General features: G+C 37.4%; 1 protein-coding gene across 15 annotated transcripts in view; it reads right to left on the reverse strand.

Annotated features, from left to right (window-relative positions):
- The window catches only part of EVI5 (ecotropic viral integration site 5), a 263,393-nt gene that overhangs the window by 234,875 nt on the left and 5,673 nt on the right, over positions 1-22,845 (reverse strand). For 5 of the 15 annotated variants that reach the window (XM_079146324.1, XM_079146325.1, XM_079146333.1 and 2 more), the window contains exon 1: positions 21,461-21,903. The exons of 3 other annotated variants lie outside the window; for them this stretch is intronic. In XM_079146324.1, the coding sequence (XP_079002450.1) occupies positions 21,461-21,541 (81 nt within the window). In that variant the 5' untranslated portion in view covers positions 21,542-21,903. Of the gene's footprint in view, positions 1-20,319; positions 20,442-21,460; positions 21,914-22,027; positions 22,468-22,845 lie in introns of those variants that run through there. 7 more of the 15 variants (XM_079146335.1, XM_079146336.1, XM_079146337.1 and 4 more) reach the window with 7 other exon arrangements.

The following is a 22,845-nucleotide window of genomic DNA, read 5'->3' on the forward strand; positions in this document are numbered from 1 at the left end:
ATCCCACCTAATATAAGGAGAATAATACTAGCCACGTTTTTACATTCAATAAAACCAGAATTACCACTTTGTTATGCTTACTACCAAACTTTAAGATATCCAAGGTTGTATAGATATGGCATACAATTACCTTGAAGAATTAGCATTCATTTGGATTTGGAAACCTTTAGAACTATACAAGTTCAATTTTATTCAAAAATAATTAATGAAGCATTTTAACCAGCCATTCGTCTACTACTCAGTATCAAAAGATTTTTCAGGTTACTATATTCACTATAGCCCTCAATAGGTTAGATGCTTAACACTACTTGATCTGATGAAAATTATGAGATATGCATCTAAATCAACTAAATAACAATGCCTAATTTAATGCTGTACAGTTCAGTAAACACAAACTACGGAAGAATTATAAAAACAAAAACCTTTCCTGCTCCTAGGCTAAACTAAATCAACCAAGGAATAAAATAAAATTTTTAAGAACACACAATATATCAAACAATTTTATGAGGAAGACAATATAATTCCTCAAATTAATTAACGTAAAACCACAATATACTTAACCGTTTTGGTAATTCAACAAAACTAAAATCAGTCCTGTTAACAGCCAGGTCTTCCTTCCATATACCTTCAATTCCATTTGAGATTTTTGCATTTTTTCTAGTCTTCCTTTAGAAAATACCATATCACAAAAAATATAATATCGGCTTCTTATGTTGACCAATAAAATAAGAGCCAAGTATTATTCTAGATACTTTACATGTATTTTTCCATTCTTCATGATATCAAAAAATACATTTTTTTTTATGATGTGGTTGTAGCTCAGTGGTAGAACAATTGCCTGGCATGTGTGAGGCGCTGGGTTGAATTCTCAGCACCACATATATATAAATAAAATAAAGCTCCATCAACAACTAAAAAAATATTTAAAAATATTTTTTCTGATAAAGAAACAGACTCAGAGACTGGGACTGGAGTTGTAGCTCAGTGGTAGAGCATGATGAGTTTAACATTCTAGAGGAACTGGATTCAAGCCCCAGCACCTTCAAAAAAGGAAAAGAACAGACCCAGAAACTTTAGATGACAAGGATACAAAATAAAACCTTTGCTCTCTCTACTATACCATGCCACATTTTTTCTTTCAGCTACAAATTTTTGTATAATCAAATTACTTGCAACAAAGATTTGCGTTGGTTTCCAAATAAAACCTATTTTTAGGTTTTAGAGGGGGAACTATTATTACATGAAATATCTAACTGTATTATCAAATTACTGATGTAATTTTCCCATAAATATTTCTGAATTAAAAGAAAATAATACTATCTAAAATACATTGAATAAGAGCACTGGAAAACTAAAATTTGATCATTTAAGCAGCGCCTAAAATTGCTATGCTAAGGGAATGGAGATTGTGAGTGAGGAACTAATGAACCTAATCCCTAATCACAATCTTCCAGAGACACACACACAAAATTATTTGTTTTAGGTTTTCTTAAGGCATATCCACACACACATTTTTTTCCTGTCAGCAGCAAGAGTATTAAAATACCTCTTTCCATCTGTCTCAAGCCAGTCTTTAAGAGTACAAATTCAGAATAACTTAAAATACATATGTTGTCTGAATTTTTTTTAAGACAGATTACCATAGTTTTAATCTTTTCAACATATTTCTTTGAATATCCTTAGTTTAGGCTAATATAACTTTTTTTTTTTTGAGACTGGACTGTTCTTTGGGGGAGGTACAACTTTTCATTTCTATGGTTGTACACAATGTACATTCACACCATTCATGTAATCATACAAATATATAGGGTAATACTGTTTCATTCTACTGTTTTTCCATCCCCACCCCTCCCACCCCTTTTTCCTCTACACCATTTAAAGTTCCTTCATTCTTCTCTTCACCCCATCACCACCCCCCCTCGTTATATATTGTCATGCACTATTCAGAGAAAACATTTGGCCTTTGGTTTTTTGGACTTGGCCTATTTCACTTAGCATGATATTCTCCAACTTCATCCATTTACCAGCAAATGCCATAACTTTATTCTTCTTTATGGCTGAGCAATATTCCATTGTGTATATATACCACAGTTTCTTTATCCATTCATCTGTTGAAGGGCATCTAGTTTGGTTCCACAATATAGCTATTGTGAATTGAGCTGCTATAAACATTCATGTGGCTGTGTTACTGTAGTATGTTGATTTTAAGCCCTTTGGGTATAAACCGAGGAGTGGGATAGCTGGGTCAAATGGTGGGTCCATTCCAGGTTTTCTGAGGAATCTCCATACTGCTTTCCTGACTGGCTGCACCAATCTGCAACTCCACCAGCAATGTACGAGTGTGCCTTTTTCCCCACATCCACACCAACACTTATTATTGCTTGCGTTCTTGATAATAGCCATTCTATAATTGGAGTTAGATGAAATCTTAGGGTGGTTTTAATCTGCATTTCTCTAATTATTGGGATGATGAGCACTTTTTCATGTATTTGTTGATCACCTGTATATCTACTTCTGAGAAGTGTCTGCCCATTTCCTTAGCCCATTAATTGATTGGGTTCTTTGTATTTTGGATGTAAAGTTTTTTAAGTTCTTTATAAACTTTGGAGATGAGTGCTCTGAAGCGTGTGTGGAAAAGATTTTCTTCCACTCTGTAGGCTCTCTTTTCACATCATTGATTGTTTCCTGTGCTGAGAAAAACTTTTCAGTTTGAATCTATCCCATTTATTGATTTATTTCTTACGCTATGGGGGTCTTGTTAAGGAAGTCCGATCCTAGGCCGACATGATGGAGATTTGGGCCTACTTTTTCTTCTATTTGGTGAAGGGTCTCAGGTCTAATTCCTAGATCCTTGATCCATTTCGAGTTGAGTTTTGTACAGGGTGAGAGATAGAGGTTTAATTTCATTTTCCTGCATATGGATTTCCAGTTTCCCCAGCACCATTTACTGAACAGGCTATCTTTTTCTCCATTGTAAGTTGTTGGCTCCTTTGTCTAGTATTCGGTTACTATACTTATGTGGGTATGCCTCCGTGTCTTCTATCCTGTACCATTGATCTACCTGTCTATTTTGGTGCCAGTACCATGCCGTTTTTGTTACTATTGCTCTATAGTAGAGTTTAAGGTCTGGTAGAGTGATAGATACCTCCTGCATCACTCTACCTGCCCAGGATTGCTTTGGCTATTCTGGGTCTTTTGTTCTTCCAGATGAATTTCATGATTGCTTTTTCTGTTTCTGAGAAATGTCATAGGGATTTTAATTGGAATTGCATTAAATCTGTATAGTGCCTTTGCAAGTATGGCCATTTTGATAATATTAATTCTTCCTATCCAAGAACATGGGAGATCTTTCCATCTTCTAAGGTCTTCCTCAATTTCTTTCTTCAATGTTTTGTAGTTTTTCTTGTAGAGATCTTTCACCTCTTTGGTTAGACTGATTCCCAAGTATTTTATTTTTTTTTTGAGGATATTACGAATGGAGTTGTTTTTCCTCATTTCCTATTCAGGTGTTTCATCACTTATGTATAAAAATGCTTTAGATTTATGTGTGTTGATTTTATATCCTGCTGTTTTGCTGAATTTATTTATGAGGTCTAGAAGTTTTCTGGAGGAGTTTTTTGGATCCTCTAAATAGAGAATCATGTCATCAGCAATAGTGACAGTTTGAGTTCCTCTTTTCCTATTTGTATGCCTTTAATTTCTTTAGTCTGTCTAATTACTCTGACTAGTATTTCAAGGACGATGTTGAATAGAAGTGGTGAAAGAGGGCATCCCTGTCTTGCTCCAGTTTTTAAAGAGAATGCTTTCAGTTTTTCTCCATTAAGAATGATGTTGGTCATGGGCTTAGCGCAGCCTTTACAATGTTCAGGTATGTTCCTACTATCTCTATTTTTTCTAATGTTTTGAGCATGAAGGGATGTTGTACTTTGTCAAACGCTTTTTCTGTGTCAATTGAAATAAGCATATGATTCTTATCCATAAGTCTATTGACATGATGGATTATATTTATTGATTTACTGATATTGAACCAACCTTGCATTCCAGGGATGAACTCCACTTGATCGTGGTACACTATCTTCTTAATATGCTTTTGGATACAGTTTGCCAGTATTTTGTTAAGGATCTTTGCGTCTATATTCATCAAGGATACTGGTCTAAAATTCTCTGTCCTTGATATGTCTTTTTCTGGTTTGGGTATGAGGGTGATATTAGCTTCATAGAATGAGTTCGGTAGGGTACCCTCCTTTTCTATTTCCTGGAATACTTTGAGAACTATTGGTATAAGTTTGTCTTTGAAAGTCTTGTAGAACTCGGCCAAGAATTCATCTGGTCCTGGGCTCTTCTTGGTTGGTAGGCTTTGAATGGCTTCTTCTATTTCATTGCTTGATATTGATCTGTTTAAATTGTGTATGTCTTCCTGGTTTAGTTTGGTAGGATCATATGTCTCTAGAAATTTGTCGATATCTTCGGTATTTTCTATTTTGTTGGAGTGTGGATTTTCAAAGTAGCTTCTCATTATGTTCTGTATTTCAGAGGTGTCTGTCGTGGTATTTCCTTTTTAATCACAAATTTTAGTAATTTGAGTTTTCTCTCTCCTCTTTGTTAGTGTGGCTAAGGGTTTGTCTATTTTGTTTACTTTTTCAAAGAACCAACTTTTTGTTTTGTCAATTTTTTGAACTGTTTCTTTTGTTTCAATTTCATTGATTTCAGCTCTGATTTTATATTTCCTGTCTTCTACTACTTTTGGTGGTGTTCTGCTTTTTCTAGGGCTTTGAGCTATAATGTTAGGTTATTTAGTTCTTGATTTTTTATTCTTTTCTTGAATATGCTCCATGTAATGAATTTTCCTCTTAGTACTGCTTTCATAGTGTCCCAGAGATTCTGGTACGTTGTATCATCATTCTCATTTACCTCTAAGATTTTTTTTTATCTCCTCTCTGAGGTTTTCTGTTATCCATGCCTCATTCAATAGCATATTATTTAGTCTCCAGGTGTTGCAGTAATATCTGTTTTTTGTCATTGATTTCTAATTTCATTCCATTATGATCTGATAGAACACAAGACAGTATTTTTCTTGCATTTATGAAGGGGTGCTTTGTGAAATAACATATGGTCTATTTTCGAGAAGGTTCCATGTGTTGCTAAGAAAGTGAATTTGCTCGTTGATGGATGGAAATTCTATATATGTGGTTAAGTCTAAGTTATTGATTGTATTATTGAGTTCTATGGTTTCTTTGTTTAGTTTTTGTTTGGAAGATCTATCCAGTGGTGACAGTGGTGTGTTAAAGTCACCCAGAATTAATGTGTTGTGGTCTATTTGATTCCTGGATTTGAGAAGGATTTGTTTGATGTACAGGGATGCACCGTTGTCTGAGGCATAAATATTTATGATATTTATTGTCTTCCTGATTTATGGTTCCCTTAAGCAGTATGAAATGTCCTTCTTTATCTCTTCTAACTTGGGCTTGAAGTCCACTTTATCTGAAATAAGGATGGAAACCCCCGCTTTTTTCCTGAGTTCGTGTGTGTGGTAGGTTTTTTTCCCATCCTTTTACCTTTTGTCTGTGGATGTCTTTTTCTATGCGATGAGTCTCTTCAAGGCAGGAATTGTTGGGTCTTTCTTTTTAATTCATTCTGCCAGTTCATATCTTTTGATTGATGAGTTTAGGCCACAAACATGATTTTTATTCCTAGTCATTTGGGCTTATTTTTGGTTTTTAACTTGACCTGGTTTCTCCTTTAAATGGTTTTTCTTTAAGGTAGTTCCTCCCTTTGCTGACCTCCACTGTTGTTTTACATTTCCTCCTCAAGGAATATTTTGCTCAGAATATTCAGTAGAACAGGCTTTCTATTTGTAAATTCTTTTAACTTTTGCTTATCATGGAAGGATTTTATTTCATCTTCAAATCGGAAGGTTAGTTTTGCTGGGTATAGGATGCTTGGTTGGCAACCATGTTCTTTCAGAGCTTGAAATATACTGTCCCAGGCTCTTGTAGCTTTTAGAGTCTGGGCTGAGAAATCGCTGATATCCCTGATATTGGTTTCCCCCTATATGTAACCTGATGCTTTTCTCTCAAAGTCTTCATAATCCTATCTTTATTTTGTATGTTAGGCATTTCATTATAATTTGCCTTGGTTTGTATCTGTTGTGATTTTGTGCATTTGGTGTTCTGTTAAGCCTCTTGTATTTGATTTTCCATTTCATTCTTCAGGTTTGGGAAATTTTCTGATATTATTTCATTGAAGAGGTTTGTACATTCCTTTGGTTTGTATCTCTGTGCCTTTCTCAATCCCAATAATTCTTAAATTTGGTCTTTTCATGATGTCCCATAGTTCTTGGAAGTTCCACTCATGATTTCTTACCATCTTCTCTGTTTGGGCAACTTTATTTTCAAGATTAAATATTTTGTCTTCATTGTCTGAGGTTCTGTCTTCCAAGTGATCTAGTCTGTTGGTGATCCTTTACATTGAGTTTTTTATTTGGTTTATTGTTTCCTTCATTTCAAGGATTTCTATTTGTTTTTTTTTTTGTTGTTTGTTTTGTTTTGTTTTTTTGAGAATCTTTATCTCTTTGTTGAAATCATCTTTTGCTTCCTGCAGTTGCTCTTTCAGCTGCTTATTGGTATGATTGTTCATTGCCTGCATTTGCTCTTATCTCATCCTTTGCTTCACAAATCATTTTAATTATGTATAATCTGAAGTAATTTTCTGACATTTCTTCTACTATACTGTCACTGGATTCTAGTAATTCAGAATGTAGGTTTGTTTGGATCATTTTCTTCCCTTGTTTTTTCATGTTGTTCATGTATCTTCCCCTCCAACAGTGCATCTCTGGGGTATTGCTGTTTCCCTCCATAGTAACCCTATAGGTTTCCAAAACCTTTTCTTTAAGGGGGAGATCAATATTAGCAGTGCCCAGTTCAGACAGCACTCAACCCAAAATCAAACAGCCGCTATGAGGACGTTAACAATATTGTCATAATAAACAGAATGAGTTCAATTATTATCTTCAGTATAACAAAGATCTAAAGTCTAATGGAGGAATGAGTTCACTTATTATCTTCAGTATAACAAATAGACTTTCAATAAGGTCTACTGGAAGACAAAGAGGATGCGGAGGGGTGTAGGATGTAGCTGTTAATGGGATAAGAAAAGAATATACAGGATCTTTTCTTTCTTGCTTTTCTCTCCCCCTGACTCACTTTCTTTCTCCTCCTTGCTTTTCATACTCTTTCTTGCGTGCACCCTTTCTCTTTCCCTTTCTTTTCCTCTCATTTTCTTTCTTATCCTGCAGGGAGACACTCTGTTTGCTTAATAAACTCCATTATGTGAAAAAAAAAAAAAAAGAAAAGAATATACAGAAGTTCGAGATCATAGGAAGAGTGAGAGTGTAATCAAAAGAAGTTGGTTGTTAACATGGGAAAAGGAAGAAAGAGACTCTGAGGGAACAGGTAAACAAAAGGAAAAGAGAGAGAAGAAAAGAAATAACAACTTAAAATTTTTCAATAAGGAGAAAAAAGAAAATCTACACTACAAGAGTCATATAGTATTCAAACCTCCCAGTCTTCAGTAGCATGATGTATGAGAGGTACCTGACAATGAGCTTCCAGTCTCTAGCAGGCGTCTCAGGATGAGATTTGCTCCACCTAAAGATGGGAGACAGCTTCCAGGATTATCCAAGATGGCCACTCTAGCTTCCAAATGTGCTGGCAAAGGGAGCTGCAGCTCAGGGTGTGTGCATGGTCAGCTAGAGGTCCTGGAGGCATGGTGCAGTTGGTCAGGCAGGGGTCGTGGAGGTGGGGTGTTGTCGGCCTGGTTGCGGGATCCTGGAGGCAGGGTGCAATCGGTCTGGGGATCCTGGTGGCGGGGAGCAGTCAGTGGATGTGAGGACCCGGGAGGCAGGGAATGGTTGGTCAGACTGAGGGGTCCTGGAGACAGGGCTCAGTCAGTCTGGCCTGGGGTCCTACAAGTCCTGGCTGTTGTCTCAAAATGGCAGCAGCCATCTGTAACCAAACCTGCAGGTACTGTGACAGTGAACTTCCAGTCAACAGCAGACAGCTGGTGCTCCACTGGCAGTCTTTGGTCAGTCTGCTAACTGCTGTCAGATGATCAGGAGGTGAACCTCGGGCAGTGGGTGATGGGTAGGTGAAAGGCAGGCAATGGACAGGCAAAAGGCAGGCAAATAGCGGATAGTAGGCGCCAGTGAGCCATCTGCACTCAAAAAGTAGTCAATATGCTGGCAGACTGCAGGTGATCCCAGTAGACAAATGGGATAAACAGCAGGGGATCAATAAGCTGCAAAAACTGCCTCACCAAAAAACAGATATCCTCTGCTTGACCCGAGTTATGGAATAAAAAGGAATGCAGCCTCCCTCTAGTTCACCATCTTGGATCCCCTAACATCATATGTTTAGTTTTACATACTGACCTTGCTCAGATGAAGTTATTAGAACTATATTAAATGACTTTATGAGGGTTTTCATAAAGTAATACAGCTCAACATTACAATTTACAAATCAGAAGACATATGAATATTTTGTGAGTCAGGACTTCATTACAACTAAAAACAATTTTTAACTTATGTTTTAAAAAATTTTAGAACACAAAATTTAAATTGTAGTGTACAACATGTATACAAGTTGTCAGTGTAACTGGATAAAAAGGATTAATATTAATATTTGGAATTACTTAAAAACTAATGACTGGGCTAGGGATATAACTCAGTTGGTAGAGTGCTTGCCTCACAAGCACAAGGTCCTGGGTTCAATCCATAAAAGCACAAAAAAAAAAAAAAAAAAAAACTAATGACTGAATTAAAGACTTGTTAAGGTGATAACACTGAAATTATTCTAAGTAAATTTATGAAAAATGCTAAATATATAGTTTATTACTATCCTAGGAAATAGCTGATTAAAAAGATTAAAACTTACATATTCCCTTTTACGTGCAATTAATCTTCTATATCTATATAGCCTCACAAACAACCAAAAGAATAATCTGATTAATTGCCTAGTGTGATAAAACCCAGTATGTTGTATTTATTTACATTTGTTTAAATCTGTTGCTATGGCAACTAATATGCTTTTACTAATGATTACTACTTTAAAAAACAATTTTAAAAATAAAAGCAGAGGGGCAGGGGAGATAGCTCAGTCAGTAGAGTGCTTGCCTTGTAAGCATAAGGCCCTGGGTTTGATCCCCAGCACCCAAAAAAAAATAAATTAAATAAATAAATAAATAAATAAAAATCAAAGCAGAATTAATTCAGGCCTTTGGGGTACAAAATGAATTACTAAGAAAAAAAATGCTTTCTCCAAAAGCAATGGCATTTTCTTGTACCCAAATAATAAATAAAATATATTTTTAATTTGCTTGGTAGACATTACTGGTTATCTAATACAGCAACTAAATTATTACAGTTTAGGGAGTGGAAAGGATATAGACTATGTGCACTATCACATTAGAATGTTTTCACTAATTTTTCCCTTTTATTCATTATTTTCAGTTATACATTAGGATTCATTCTGACATAATTATAAAATCATGGAATATAATTTGCTCTAATTCAGTCCAAAATATTTCCCCTTTCCCTTCTCTTCTCCCTCCTCAATCCCTTCCCTCTACTCTACTGATCTTTCTGCTATTTCCTTTTTATTTTAGTAAAACAGACTATATCAAGTTGTGTCAAGCGTGCTAAACAGCAATATTACTCCATAACCAATATAAGTAAAAATTAATTACCACTGTTTTGAAAAATCCTCAAGTAGCAATAAGAATCTTTGATATAATTCTCCAATGGGTAAAGAGTGCACAGCTCATGGCAATGACCTAAAAATTCTATTTTAGCACTAGCCATTTTAATTACTTCTCTTAGACTACTACTGGTAAAAGAAAAGAACAATGGGGTACAAGGGGAGGCTGGGAAGAATATCTCACTGGTAGAGTGTATTAGCATGTACAAAGCCCTAGGCTTAATTGCCAGGACCCAGAGGGAAAAAAAAATGAGGGCAGAAATATGCTCTAATTTTATCAAAACTGAGTAAAAGAATACTTATGAAAAAAAAGCAGAAAATCATAACACAAATAAAATAAGTATCAATGAAATACAATAATTTTTAAAAGGTCCTCAATATCCCAGTAAGGTAAAGCACCAACAGAATGTGTGGCCTTGACAAGTTATTTAAACTCTTTGAACCTAGGCTTCCTTGAAGTGAATGATATCTCTAATGCTTTCTTGATGTAACATTCTAAAGTCAAAAGAAAAGTGATACAAACTTATACAAGCAGATTTTTTTAATGCAAAGATTTGTTTCCATGATAACAGAAAAAATCCCCCAAGTGTTACACTATAAAACTAATAAGGTTTTATTCCCTGAACTCCATATACTAAGCTACAGTAAAAGACATTTCTGAGAAAGTCTACACAATGAGAATATATTAGCAAGACTGTGCATAGCTACACAATAAATGACTTTCAGAAATGCCACAGAAGCATTTGGTATCGCCAAGCGATTTTTTAAAACTCTGATGTTAAAGAAAAGTAAGTTATATATTTCACCACTATCCATATACACCACTCCAGTTCTCAACTGTCACAGACAAGGGGAATTTCTGTCTAAAGCTCAAATATCTCTTTGAACTCTTCTGGACCTCAAGTCTATCTCTCCCTCCTTTTCAGTTTCTGCTCTCATGCTGTTCCAAAAATCTCACAGGGGTAGGGGAAAGAGTACAGATCAATGGTAGAGCACTAACCTAGTATCCCCAGAACCACGAAAACAAAAACCTTGACCAGATCTTACAACTCCATCTCCCAAAATATCCTGTCTCCCAGCATCTTCTCACCTCCCACTTTTTCATTGCAAACTAGCTTCTCTGCCATTTTACTCTATTAATGATTGGCATACTGATATCCAACAGACTATTATACATACATCAGTTCACCTAATCCCTCCCTTATTCTCACCCCACATATCAAGATTAAGGATTTCATGTCCTTATAGCTCTAGAATCCATAGGCTTCTCCCAACCAATTCCTTAGACTAGGAATACATCAATTTTTCAACTGTATTTTTACTATTTTTTTTCCTATCTCAAATCCTGTACCCCACTGTACCAATCTTTTTGAAACTCATTTCTGATTTATCACTCAACTTGACCTCTCACATTGCATGTTGGAATGAAAAATTATATAACCATATTGGGAAATTGTTTAGCAATTTCTTCTTAGACATTACTAAAAACATTACATTTTTCTTCTCTCTCTCAAGTTAAACATGTATCTGTCCTATGATTCAGTAAATCCACCCCTGGTTATTTACCCAACATGAAAATGTATATCTACAAAATGATTTGTAGAGTGATATTGGCCAATATATTTTTATATTATGTGCATGTACGAATATGTAACAATAAATCCCATCATTATGTTCTATCATATTGTGCCAATAAAAAAAGTAGAAAAAAATGATTTGTAGTCAAATGTTCATCGCAACCTTGTTCATAATAACCAAATAGGAGAATGGATAAACAAACTGTAGTATATTCACTCATACAGATTAATATACATAAATTAAAAAGAACAAATTACTGATATGTGCAACAACTTGGATAAATTTCAAAAACATGTTTATTAGCCAGGCATAGTGGTACATGCTTATAATCACAGGGACTTGGAAGGCTAAGGTAGGAAGATCACAAGTTCAAGGCCAGCCTCTGCAACTTAGGATGGCCCTAAGCAACTTAGCAAGACCCTGTCTCAAAAATAAAAATAAAAACGGCTGGGGATGTGGCTCAGTGGTTAAGCAGCAAAAAAAAAAAAAAAAATGTTGATCAAGAAAAGCTAGACACAGCCAAACTGGCACACACCTGTAATCCCAGCACCTCAGGAGGCTGAGAAAGGAGGATCACGAGTTCAAAGACAGCCTAAGCAAGTTAGTGAGGCCCAAAGCAACTCAGTGAGATGCTGTCTCTAAATAAAATACAAAACAGGGCTGGGGAAGTGGCTCAATGGCTGAGTGCCTCTGAGTTCAATCCCTGGTACCTGCCCACCCCCCACACACACAAAAAAAGTGGACACAAAAGAATACACACTGTATGATTGTATTCATGTGAAGTTCAAAAACAAGAAAACAAGTTCAAAAACAAGAAAACAAGTTCAAAAACAAGCTAATTTATTGTAAAAGATATCACAACAGGGCTGGGACTGTAGGTCAATTGGTAGAGCGCTTGCCTAACATGCATGAGGCACTGGGTTCGATCCTCAGCACCACATAAAAATGGGTAAGTAAAATAAAAGTATTGTGTTCACCTACAACTAAATAAAATATTTTTTTAAAAAAGACATCACAACAATGGAGATCACCTAAAAGAACTAAGGGGGGTGTTTCACAGGTGCATACATTTATCAAAAATCAATGAATTATACAGTTAAAATCTATGTATTTCACCCACATAAATTTCATCTCAAAAACATTTTAGACATGTGTGATCACTGGCACCTATACTTCCAGCTACATGGGAGTCTGAGAAATGAGGAATGCTTAAGTCCAGGAGTTCGGAGCCAGCCTGGGCAACATAGCAAGACCCAGTTTCCTAATATAAAAGCAAATAAATAAAATAGACTGGGGATGTAGGTAGACTGACTGCTTACCATGCATGGGCCCTGTTTTCAATCCCCAGTTCTCTCTCTCTCTCTCACACACACACACACACACACACACACACACTTTCTCTTTCTCTCTCTCACACACATATAAACACACACACACACACCAAAAAAAAAAAAAAAAATCAATATAAATGACATTATAGGTAGGAGTATAGCTCAAGCATGTGTAAGGTCCTAGGTTCAATCACCAGCACCATTTGAAAAAAAAAATTTTTAAGCAAATATTAAGATTTAAAACTTTTTTACTTCGTCCAAGGACTCTTTCTTAACAAATTTAAAAAAGGCTTAAGATTTAAGACAAAATAAACTATCACTAAATTTTCCTTTAAAAAAAAAAAAAAAAATCACCTCTCTCAGAAACAAGGATATATCAATGGTATCTTCCCTGGGTTTGTAAATCTTATAAGCAAGGAATACAGTCCACATAGAATACAGGTCATTCTCAACGTCCCCAGTACCTATCATTATACTTGACAAATGGAAAAATATTAAATATGTGTTATCTTTGGTGTTTCTTGACTTATCCACAATATTTATAATATCATTAAGTTTCTGGATCATTTACTGACTCATTTTTCCAATCCTGTACTTTACATACAATGTACCATCCTACTTGACAACCTTATTTAGTAGTAGAATAGATGCTTCTCCATATTTCAAAAAGGAAGCCAAATTGAATCTTTTAACTTTATGCTTATTTACTATATGTATTCCAAATAAATATTCAAATACATTAATTACATTCTACATGGGCTTATTCCCTATTCTTCAAGGTCTACTTTCTCCCTATAAATTATGGCTCAGTGTTCTAAACAATCCTGATTTCTGGTATGCCTAAAGATACTATAGTCTTCTTATTTCTCATGTATTTTTATTCAATTATATTACAAATTGTTCATTCAAACTCTAATTTTATCCATACCTGCTAACACTATTGTAATACATTTACCAGCCCCATTTTATGAAAATTCTGAATTTATTTTTGACACAGAAGATCCACACCAAGCTGGGCATAGTGGCACATGCTTATAACCCCAGCAGCTCAGGAGGCTAAGGCAGGAGGATCACGAATTTGAAGTCAGCCTCAGCAACTGAGCAAGGCCTTAAGCAACTCAGGGAGACCCTGTCTTAAATAAAATACAAAAAAGGGCTAGGGAGTCGCTCAGTGGTTAAGTGCCCCTGGGTTCCCCAGTACCAAAAAAGACAAAGAAAAAGAAACTGTACACCAAGCCAAAGATGAGCAACTCATCATTTGAGCACCAATTCAAAGACAAAATTGGTATACTCATTTCTGTATTAGTGCTGACATTCTCTTACAAACAAACAAAATGATCCATAATAAAGCCAGATTTGTTCCTGTTTCTCATGGAGGTCCCTTCCAAGAATATAGGAACTAGCAGTTCCTTAAGAGAGACTCCTAATAATGAACTTACAAGATACTGAATAGCAAACCCAACAATGAAAGGCCAGATAATAGCCAGTTTAACCAGCTTTCCGGGAACATTTTTCAGAGTTCAACTGTGAGGGTTGGATGAATACAAAGAACAATTAACAAGTACTAAACCCACATTGTCTTTGGCCACTTAAAAGGATAAACTGCAATGGCACAGAGCTTGCCTAGAATGTGCCAGGCAAGGATAAATTGCAAACAGCACAGACCGGGAAAGTTCTTTTGAAGTAGAGATATAGTAATGAACAGCAGGAAAGCTGACAAATAAACACATCAGGTAAGTTATTATAATTGCTATAATGAGAAATGAGTTAACCCTTTGGAGCAAACTCAAGGCCCGGTTAACAGGTTCTAGGTACAAAACACAAATTAATCAACCATGTTTCTAATGAAGGATGGACTACCATACTATCATGATAAATAACTGCCAATGATGTCTCTGATTGGTATCTTGTATTTTATATATAAACACAAAAAATAAATTTGTGATAGAGCAAAAGGCCAGTGAGGATTTTGTGCAGTGATAAGCAGACTTTTACATTTCATAAAACCTGTTAAAATTAATTTGAAGAGCAACATAGGGCTGACAGCTTGTTGCCATGTGTTACCAAAAAAAAAAAAAAAAAAAAAATCTATTTAGCAACACAAATTTAATAAGAAAAAGGACTTTTTTTTGGTACGAGGACTTGAACTCAGGGGCACTCAAGCACTAAGCTACATCCCAGCCCTTTTTTGTATTTTATTTAGTGACAGGGTCTCACTGAGGTGCTTAGGGCCTCGCTAAATTGCTGAGGCTGGCTCTGAATTCCTGCCTCAGCCTCCCAGCCACTGAGATTACAGGCATGCACCACCGTGTCTGGCAGAAAAAGGACATTTTAATACTGAAAATGACAGGCATAATTTAAAGGTGAATTCTTTATATAAACTTACCCTAAAAGAAAACATTGTATTAATAATATTTTCTTTTCAACATGAACTTTAGGTAAAAACTATCTCAAAGAGTATTTGGTAACCTACAGTCTTAGTTCTGAAGAAAATAAAAACATGGCTGCGGATATAGCTTAGTTGGTAGAGTGCTTGCCTTGCAAGCACAAGGCCCTGGGTTCAATCCCCAGCACCAAAAAATAAAAATAAAAAATAAAAAAATAAAAACAGTGGCAAAAAATAACCAAGTTATTAGAAATACTTCACATAAAGGCTTTATTGAGTGGCTTTAATTAATTTAAAATTTTCTGTTAACTATAAACTAAGATCTATACAACTCTAACAACTTTTTATGGTACAGAAATTTTTTCTAAATAAAAAATTCTAAGTACTACCTAGCCCCATGACAGTAGTTGGACTTAGGTATTATTAACAAAATGACAAACCATCATGACTTTTTTTTTTTTTACTTTTTAATGAATGTTATTATGTAATACAAATATGTAAGATCTATTATTTATCCATCCAAAGTTTAATACACATGGATTTCTAGACCCCATTCAGATATCCACTGCCCAATCTATTTCTCTAATTACTCATCTTTTGCCATAAATTTCTGATGTTGTAGGATGGACAAAAAGTTTATAGAAAATATCAGATAGCTCATTAAGCTGATTATTTTTAAAATCACTTTCAATTCTGAGATTCTGAGATTCTGGGACAATGAGTACTTCTAAAAAAGAATTTGGGACATGTGAAGGAATGACAGCTTGATCCAATATTTAGGTTCTTTTCCCTCCTGGCACTCTATGTAGCTAACTGTAAAGAAACTTAAAAGGTACAATTTCATTATGAGTCAACCCTAGAGGACAGATGGCAACACATTTTTGTATAACAGAAAGCAGATGGTGGACATCCAGGTTAAGATGGAAACTGAACACACACACACCTGATTTTGCTTCCTCCCACAACTCTACTATAACAAGGATAAAGAAAGCTTTGTTGTTGTTTTGATGTTTTAGAACCTGAACCATAAGGACAGGAAAAATGGAAAAAGAGACAACAAAATTTTGAAAGATGGAAAAAAGGTGGATAATTGACTTAGTCAAGGCCAAATTCTAAGACAGCAGGGCTGACAACTGAGAACAAATCAGATTTACATCACAAAATCCTCAAAAGGCTTAGGAACTGCCAAAACAAAATAGGGGAGGGGAAATGTTAATGAGAAAGGATCAGGTGAAAGTTGAACATCTGGAAATTTAGATCTCCTCCAAGCTGCTGAATGGCCCCATCCTCAATGTAGCAGCAAACCTGAGACTTATTATCCTGAGAGTGTAAACCATATATGGTGGAAGACACAGGTAATCTAACAATAAAAGACAAATTATGTGCCGCTACATACAAAATGCTCCATAGCTCATTATCCAGTCCTCTTTTCCTGAGTTCCCAGATCACTGGAAACAAAACCTCAACCTTCCAAGCAGACAACTAAAATACTCTCAGGGAAATCTTGTTTTGTTTTGGGGTGCTAGGGATTGAACCCACAGGCACTTTACCACTGAGCTAAATTCCCAGTTCTTTTAATTTTTTTATTTTAAGACAAGGTCCTGCAAGTTGCTGAGGATCTCAGTAGGTTCCTGCAACTGAACTCAAACTTGTTATCACTGGAATTACAAGTGTGCACCACTGTACTGGGCTCTCTGGAAAATTTGAACAGGCCAAAAGGAAAAATACAAACATTAGAGACAACCTCAAATGGCCCAACCAATCACTGGTTTCCAATGTTGGCCACACACTTGAATCACTAGGGCAGCTTTAAAAAATATTGAAGTTTGGGTTAGGACTATAGCTCAGTGGCAGAGTGCTGACCTAGCATGCATGAGGCCCTGGGTTCAATTCTCAATACTGCATAAATACATACATAAATAAATATTTTAAATACTACTGTTTATTGATGGAGATGAAAATCAGAATAGTAGTTGTCTCTGGGCAAGGAGTAGGGTCAAAGAAGAAAGGCAAGTTAATGAATTTTCTAAGATAGTCACTATGTTCTGAATCTTGTTAGTTACATGGTAAAAATCATCAAATCATATTCTTAAATTCTGTGCATTTTATTATATGTAACAACATCTACATTTTTCTCATAATACTGCTACCAGGGTCCTATCCCAAGAAACCCTGTTGTATTTGGTCTAACAGCAGCAAGGATATTTTTTAAAGCTCTTCGTGTGATTCTAATGTGCAAAGTTGAGAACCACTATTTTAGACTCCAGATTATAGGGTAAAACTGGAAGTTAGTCCTGTTTACAAGCTAAGGACTTCCAATAAGCTGTTAGTTGCCCACTCTTAAACATGAACAGACAACAAAGGATTGCAAGTCAGACCTCTGAGGAGGGCCTCCACTAACAAGGCTATACCAAATTGAAAAATAAGCTCAAAGAAACAAACAATGCAGAAAAAGTTTTAAAGAACTATCTTCAACATCCTCAAGCTAGAAGAGAGAACATATGACCTCCATGAAACAAGAAAAGAGATGGACTGACTGAACAGAAGAGAGGAAATTGAAATCATCAGCCTATTGGAAAGGACTATGAAGAAGAAATAGATTGACTGGCTCACACACACAACCCCAGAGAGGATCAGGACCTTGAAATCTCCAGGTTAGCTGTGGAGGGGCATGAGACTAAAGAGAAGACAAGAGATTTAAAGTCTCTAAAAGGTACAGTTGGATTCTCTAGGTTCCCTTTTTCACCACCATTCCTGTCACCTCATAATTTATTCTCAGAAACTTTACCAAGAGAGACTCTGGACTCAAGAATAGAGTGAAGCTCAAAATTTAAAGCCAAGGGATTAAGCTTAAGTGTTTTTATTGAATAGCCTCCACCCATAGCTCAATTCCTTTGCCCAGCTCTCAAACACCAGGAGGCAGGCGTATACAGTAGTGCTCCACTATTCACAGGGGATACATTCCAAGACCTCTAGTACATACCTGAAATCTCAGCAATCAATTTTCCGCCCTATAATTTAATCCATTTTCCACCCTAACTAAGTACTTATCATACATGTTGCTGTTTTGAAGTGCTACTGTAAAACTAACACAAATTTCTCTTTCCTTTGCAATTTTACTGATAGATTTGTTCTTGCTATAGATCTTAGCAACTTCATTATTTTTTTTCTTATTAAGTCAAGAACTTGTAGCTTTTCACTCAAAAGTACTTTCCTGCTTCACTCTGACATATCCAAATTGCCAGTATCACTCACTACTCTTGTAGTGAGGGGGCCATTATGAGGTAAAATAAGGGGTACTTGAAGAAGACAAGCACTGCAATACCAAGATAGTCAATGTGATAATGATAATCCAAAGGGCTACTAAGTGACTAATGGGAGTAAACGGTCTGGATATGCTAAATAAAGGGATAATTCACATCCCACTTAGATGGAGCAGGTCAGTTTGACATTTTCATCATGCTACTCAAAATTACATGCAATTTAAAACTTACAAATTGTTTACTTCTGGGATTTTTCCATGTAATATTTTCAGACCCTGGTTGACCAAAGGTAACTGAAACCTCAGAAGGTGACACAGTGGATAAAGAGGGACCACTGAACATTGTCCCACATTCCCAATTTTATTTATTCATTTATTTATTTAGGTACTTGGAACTGAACCCAGGGGCTCTCTATCACTGAGCTACATCCCCAGTCCTTTCTATTTTCTGATATAGCATCTTTGTTAAGTTTCTCCAACTGGCCTGGAACATGCAATTTTCCTGTTGCCTCAGCCTCCCAAATTGCTGGTATTCTTGGTGTGCACCACCACTATTCTCAGACACCATTTCATCAATATATTCTAAGTTTTTCTTCTTTGTTCATGACCTACTTTAAATTACACCCACATGTTCTATATTCCAACTAAGTTTTGGGTAGTATTTTTTTTTCTTTTTGGCTTGGTGTCCAATTAAAGATTTATAGAGTATTAAGTATAATGGCAGGCATTTTGTTAGGTTCTGAGAAGTGAATCTGATTTAGATATTATTCTGTCCTTGAGTTTAAAATAGTCTAGTGGGAGAACTAGAAATTAAAGACCATTGTCCTCCATTAGAAGTTCTGTGGTGGAAACTGGTTTGGCTGCATACAAAAGGGCATCTAAATCAAACAAATAAAAAAAAAATCAGCTACATGTCTGTATGCTTGTCACAAGTGTTTTTAAATATCCTTTATAATAATATTAAAAAACATCAAATATCTAAGTAAATTACATAAGATGTGCAATACTTCTACAGAGAATTATAAAACATTACCCAGTGAAATCTGGAAAGACCTAAATAAATGGAAAAATACGCCATGTTCATAAAATGAAGAACTCAACACTTAAGATATCAGTTCTTCCCAAGTTGATATAATTTCAAAATTTATGCAAACTGACAAGCAGATTCAGATATGGAAATGCTGAGCCAAGAACAACCCAGACAATCTTAAGAAATAAAGTTGGAATGTTTATCCCACCATATACCAACACCAATTTTAGAGTTACATTAATATGGTGGTATTAGTACAAACATAACAGACAAATGAAACAGAATGGATTGTCCAGAAAAAGACCCACATTCATATAGTCATCTAATTTATTTTTGTTGTTCGTACGTCAGTAGGATTCAAATCTACGACCCCATTCATATTAACTGTGGCCTCAATCACTGAGCTACCCAGTCCAATCATTTGTGAAAAAAAGTGCCACGAAGTACAAAAGGATGGCATTTTTAATAAGACGCCGTGTCGAGTACACAATCATAGAGTAAAAGGTGAACACTGACTCCTATAATCCATCTAGAATTCACTATAAATCGTATGTATGCCCTAAATGTGAAAAATCAAATAATTTCTATAATGTAATATGGGAAAACATCTTCATATTCTTAGGGCAAGTACAGACTTCTTATATAGGATACAAAAAATAAGTAATCATAAAGTAAAAGACTGATAAAATATATTTAATCAAAATTAAGCTATTCATGAAAAAACACCAATAAAGGAACAAAAAGGCAGGGCTGAAGGTATAACTCAGTGGTAATGCTTCCCCCACTCAATCCCCCCCAAAAGCATGTCCAAGACCCTGGTTTCAATATTCGGCACCATTAAATAAATAAATAGAAAATGGCAAAATAAAGAGAGGAAAAGAGAAACACATAAATGGACTCTCTGTATACATATATATACACACATATATACATAACTTGCATACATGTTACAGAGAGAGGGAAAGAGAAAGGACTCATACCTAGAATGAAAAATTACAAATGGGGCATGGTGCCAGGATGTAGGCCTATAATTCAGCAGCTCAGAAGGCTGAAGCAGGAGGATCCCCAAGTTCAAGGCCAGCCTCAGCAACTTAGCAAGATCCTGTCTCAAAATAAAAAAAAATAAATTAAAAGGGCTAGGGATGTATGTAGTTCAATGGTAAAGCACCCTGGTTACATCACTAGTATTTGCTTCCCCCACAAAAAAAATTATAAATTGGGGCTGGGAATGTAACTCAGTGGTAGATTGCTCCCCCTGGTATGGGAGATACTACAAAAATAAAATGTACAAATTAACAGAAAAATAAGCATACAATGAAAAAATGTTAAAAGAGACTTCAAAAAAGACATATATGGATGGCCAATAAAGGATGCACAACCTCAATCACCAGGAAAGTGCAAAATGAAGCCACAACGATACAGTGCTGAAACTCTATGAGAACAGCAACAATTTTTTAAACTGACAAGCATCAATGAGGACTTGAGGCAACTAGAATATCATTCCCTGCTTACTGGTACAATCACTTTGGGAAAATATCCAATAGTGTCTAAAATTTCAACATTAATATAACTCAAACACCGGCAATTTCATTCCTAGGAAAACACTCCAACCTAATGTTCTACTTCTTGATTTGTGATGACTCACTTAGTAAAAATTCATTACCTGTACACTTAGGGTTGTGAACTTTTTCCGCATATTATATTTCAATTTGACACATGGTTCATAGAGATCTTAAAGCCAGCATATTAGAAAAGGAAATTTAAAAAATCTGGTACACTGATGAAACTTTATGAATAATTTAAAAGCAAAAAGAAAGCTACTAACCAACCCAGCCCAGAAACAAAGATAAAAACTATCAACAGATCATTTTTCTCTACCGTCGAGAAGCACTAGAATTCATTCTTTCAGCAAAGAATGGAGTTTATTATTCTACACTGTAACCCAAGGACAAGGTATCTTTGCAAGAAAACGCTGCTGTTTTTCAAAACCACCTCTAATAGTATAGGTAGAGGAAAACATTAGGAGAGTTTTGACTCTTGGGTGAAATGATGCCACCTAAGATGATCTAAGAGAAATCACAGCAACTCTAAAGCCGACACCAATACCACAATCCAACCTACCGGAAATCCTGCGGTTAATTTGAGACTTGCCCCGCTAGTCATAAGGTGATTCAGTGTTGGGACTAACGCACTCAAGTGCATCCTTAAGAGTCAGTCACCTGGCACACCTGGCTTTCCCATCACCTGCCTGGAACGACGGTCATGCGCAAAACCCCGGAGGTCAAATAAAGAGAGCAACTTTGCAAGTAAGGGGCGCGGACGGCCGAGCCCCTCCGGTCGCCCAGAGGGAACCGACTCTGGCCTCGGAGCTGGCAAGCATTGTCACTATCCCCCAAAGGAAGCAGAAGGAAGCACCCCCGAAGTCGCTCAGTCCCTCCACCTCCCGCGAACTCCACAGGAGTTCCCGCGAGTTTCTGCCCCCACGCCCACCGAAGGAGGGTCGCGGGAGACCCCGACCCGCGAGAAGGCGAGTGAGAGGAACTTAGGCCCCGGCGGGGCTGGACGCGCCCGACCGCCAGCTCGCGCGGCAAGTTTGGCGGCCGTCCGCGTTCGCCGCGCCTTGGCCCAGCTGTGCGCTCCGCAGAACCCGGACTCGCGGCCCGCCCGGCCTGGCGCAGCGCCCCTCACCTTGGAAACGTTGGGTGGACTCCGCCGTAAACATTAACTTCCCATCCAGCCGGCAGCCGCGCCGCCGCGTCCCAGCGCCTCGGCCCCGCTCCCGACTCCGCGGGCCGCTTTCCCTGCGTTCTCAGAAGCACGGCGCTCTCTCGGGGACTCAGGGCGGCCTCCCGACTTTCACCCACCCCGCCGGGCACCGCCGCCGACTCCACTACCCAGCCTCTAGCCTGCCGGCTCGCCAGCTCCTCCGGGGTCCGGCGCGGCCGAGTCAGGAAAGCCCAAGGCGCAGGCGCAGCAGGGCCTTAAAGAGACCCGGCCGCCTCTACCGCATAATGGGTTCGAGCAGGTTAGGGGCCCGGCGGGTTGGCGGAGAAAAGCAGAAGCCGAAGGGATTGGACCGAGCGGAGCGGGGGCGGGGAAATCCCTCTCTCCCCTCCGCCCCTCTTTCAAAGCACCAGTCCTGGGCCCCGCAAAATGCTGACTTCCCTCGTCACTTGAACCGCCCCTTCGGTGTTAAAGCTGCAGAAGACACACCCCCTCGGGGCCCTAAGCGACCCCGCGCCGAGGGCTGCGGGCCTCACACTGCGGCACCGCCCACGCGCCTGTCTACCAGGCCTGGGGCACGCGGCGAAGACGCGCAGGCTTCGAAAGGCCGCGGCGAGTCCTCCGAGAAGAGGCCTTAGGTCACTCTTAAAACCATTAATCAACGTGTAAATGTTCCCTGTGATTGTTAAACACAGTGCCATCAGTCGTCTGGACACACTGGGTTTATGTACAGTCCGGCAGAGGGCAGAATGTGGGCACACGTATATGAGATCTTGCCGGGC

Source organism: Sciurus vulgaris (genome assembly GCF_902686455.1).
Source record: "Sciurus vulgaris genome assembly, chromosome: 1".
NCBI lineage: Eukaryota > Metazoa > Chordata > Mammalia > Rodentia > Sciuridae > Sciurus > Sciurus vulgaris.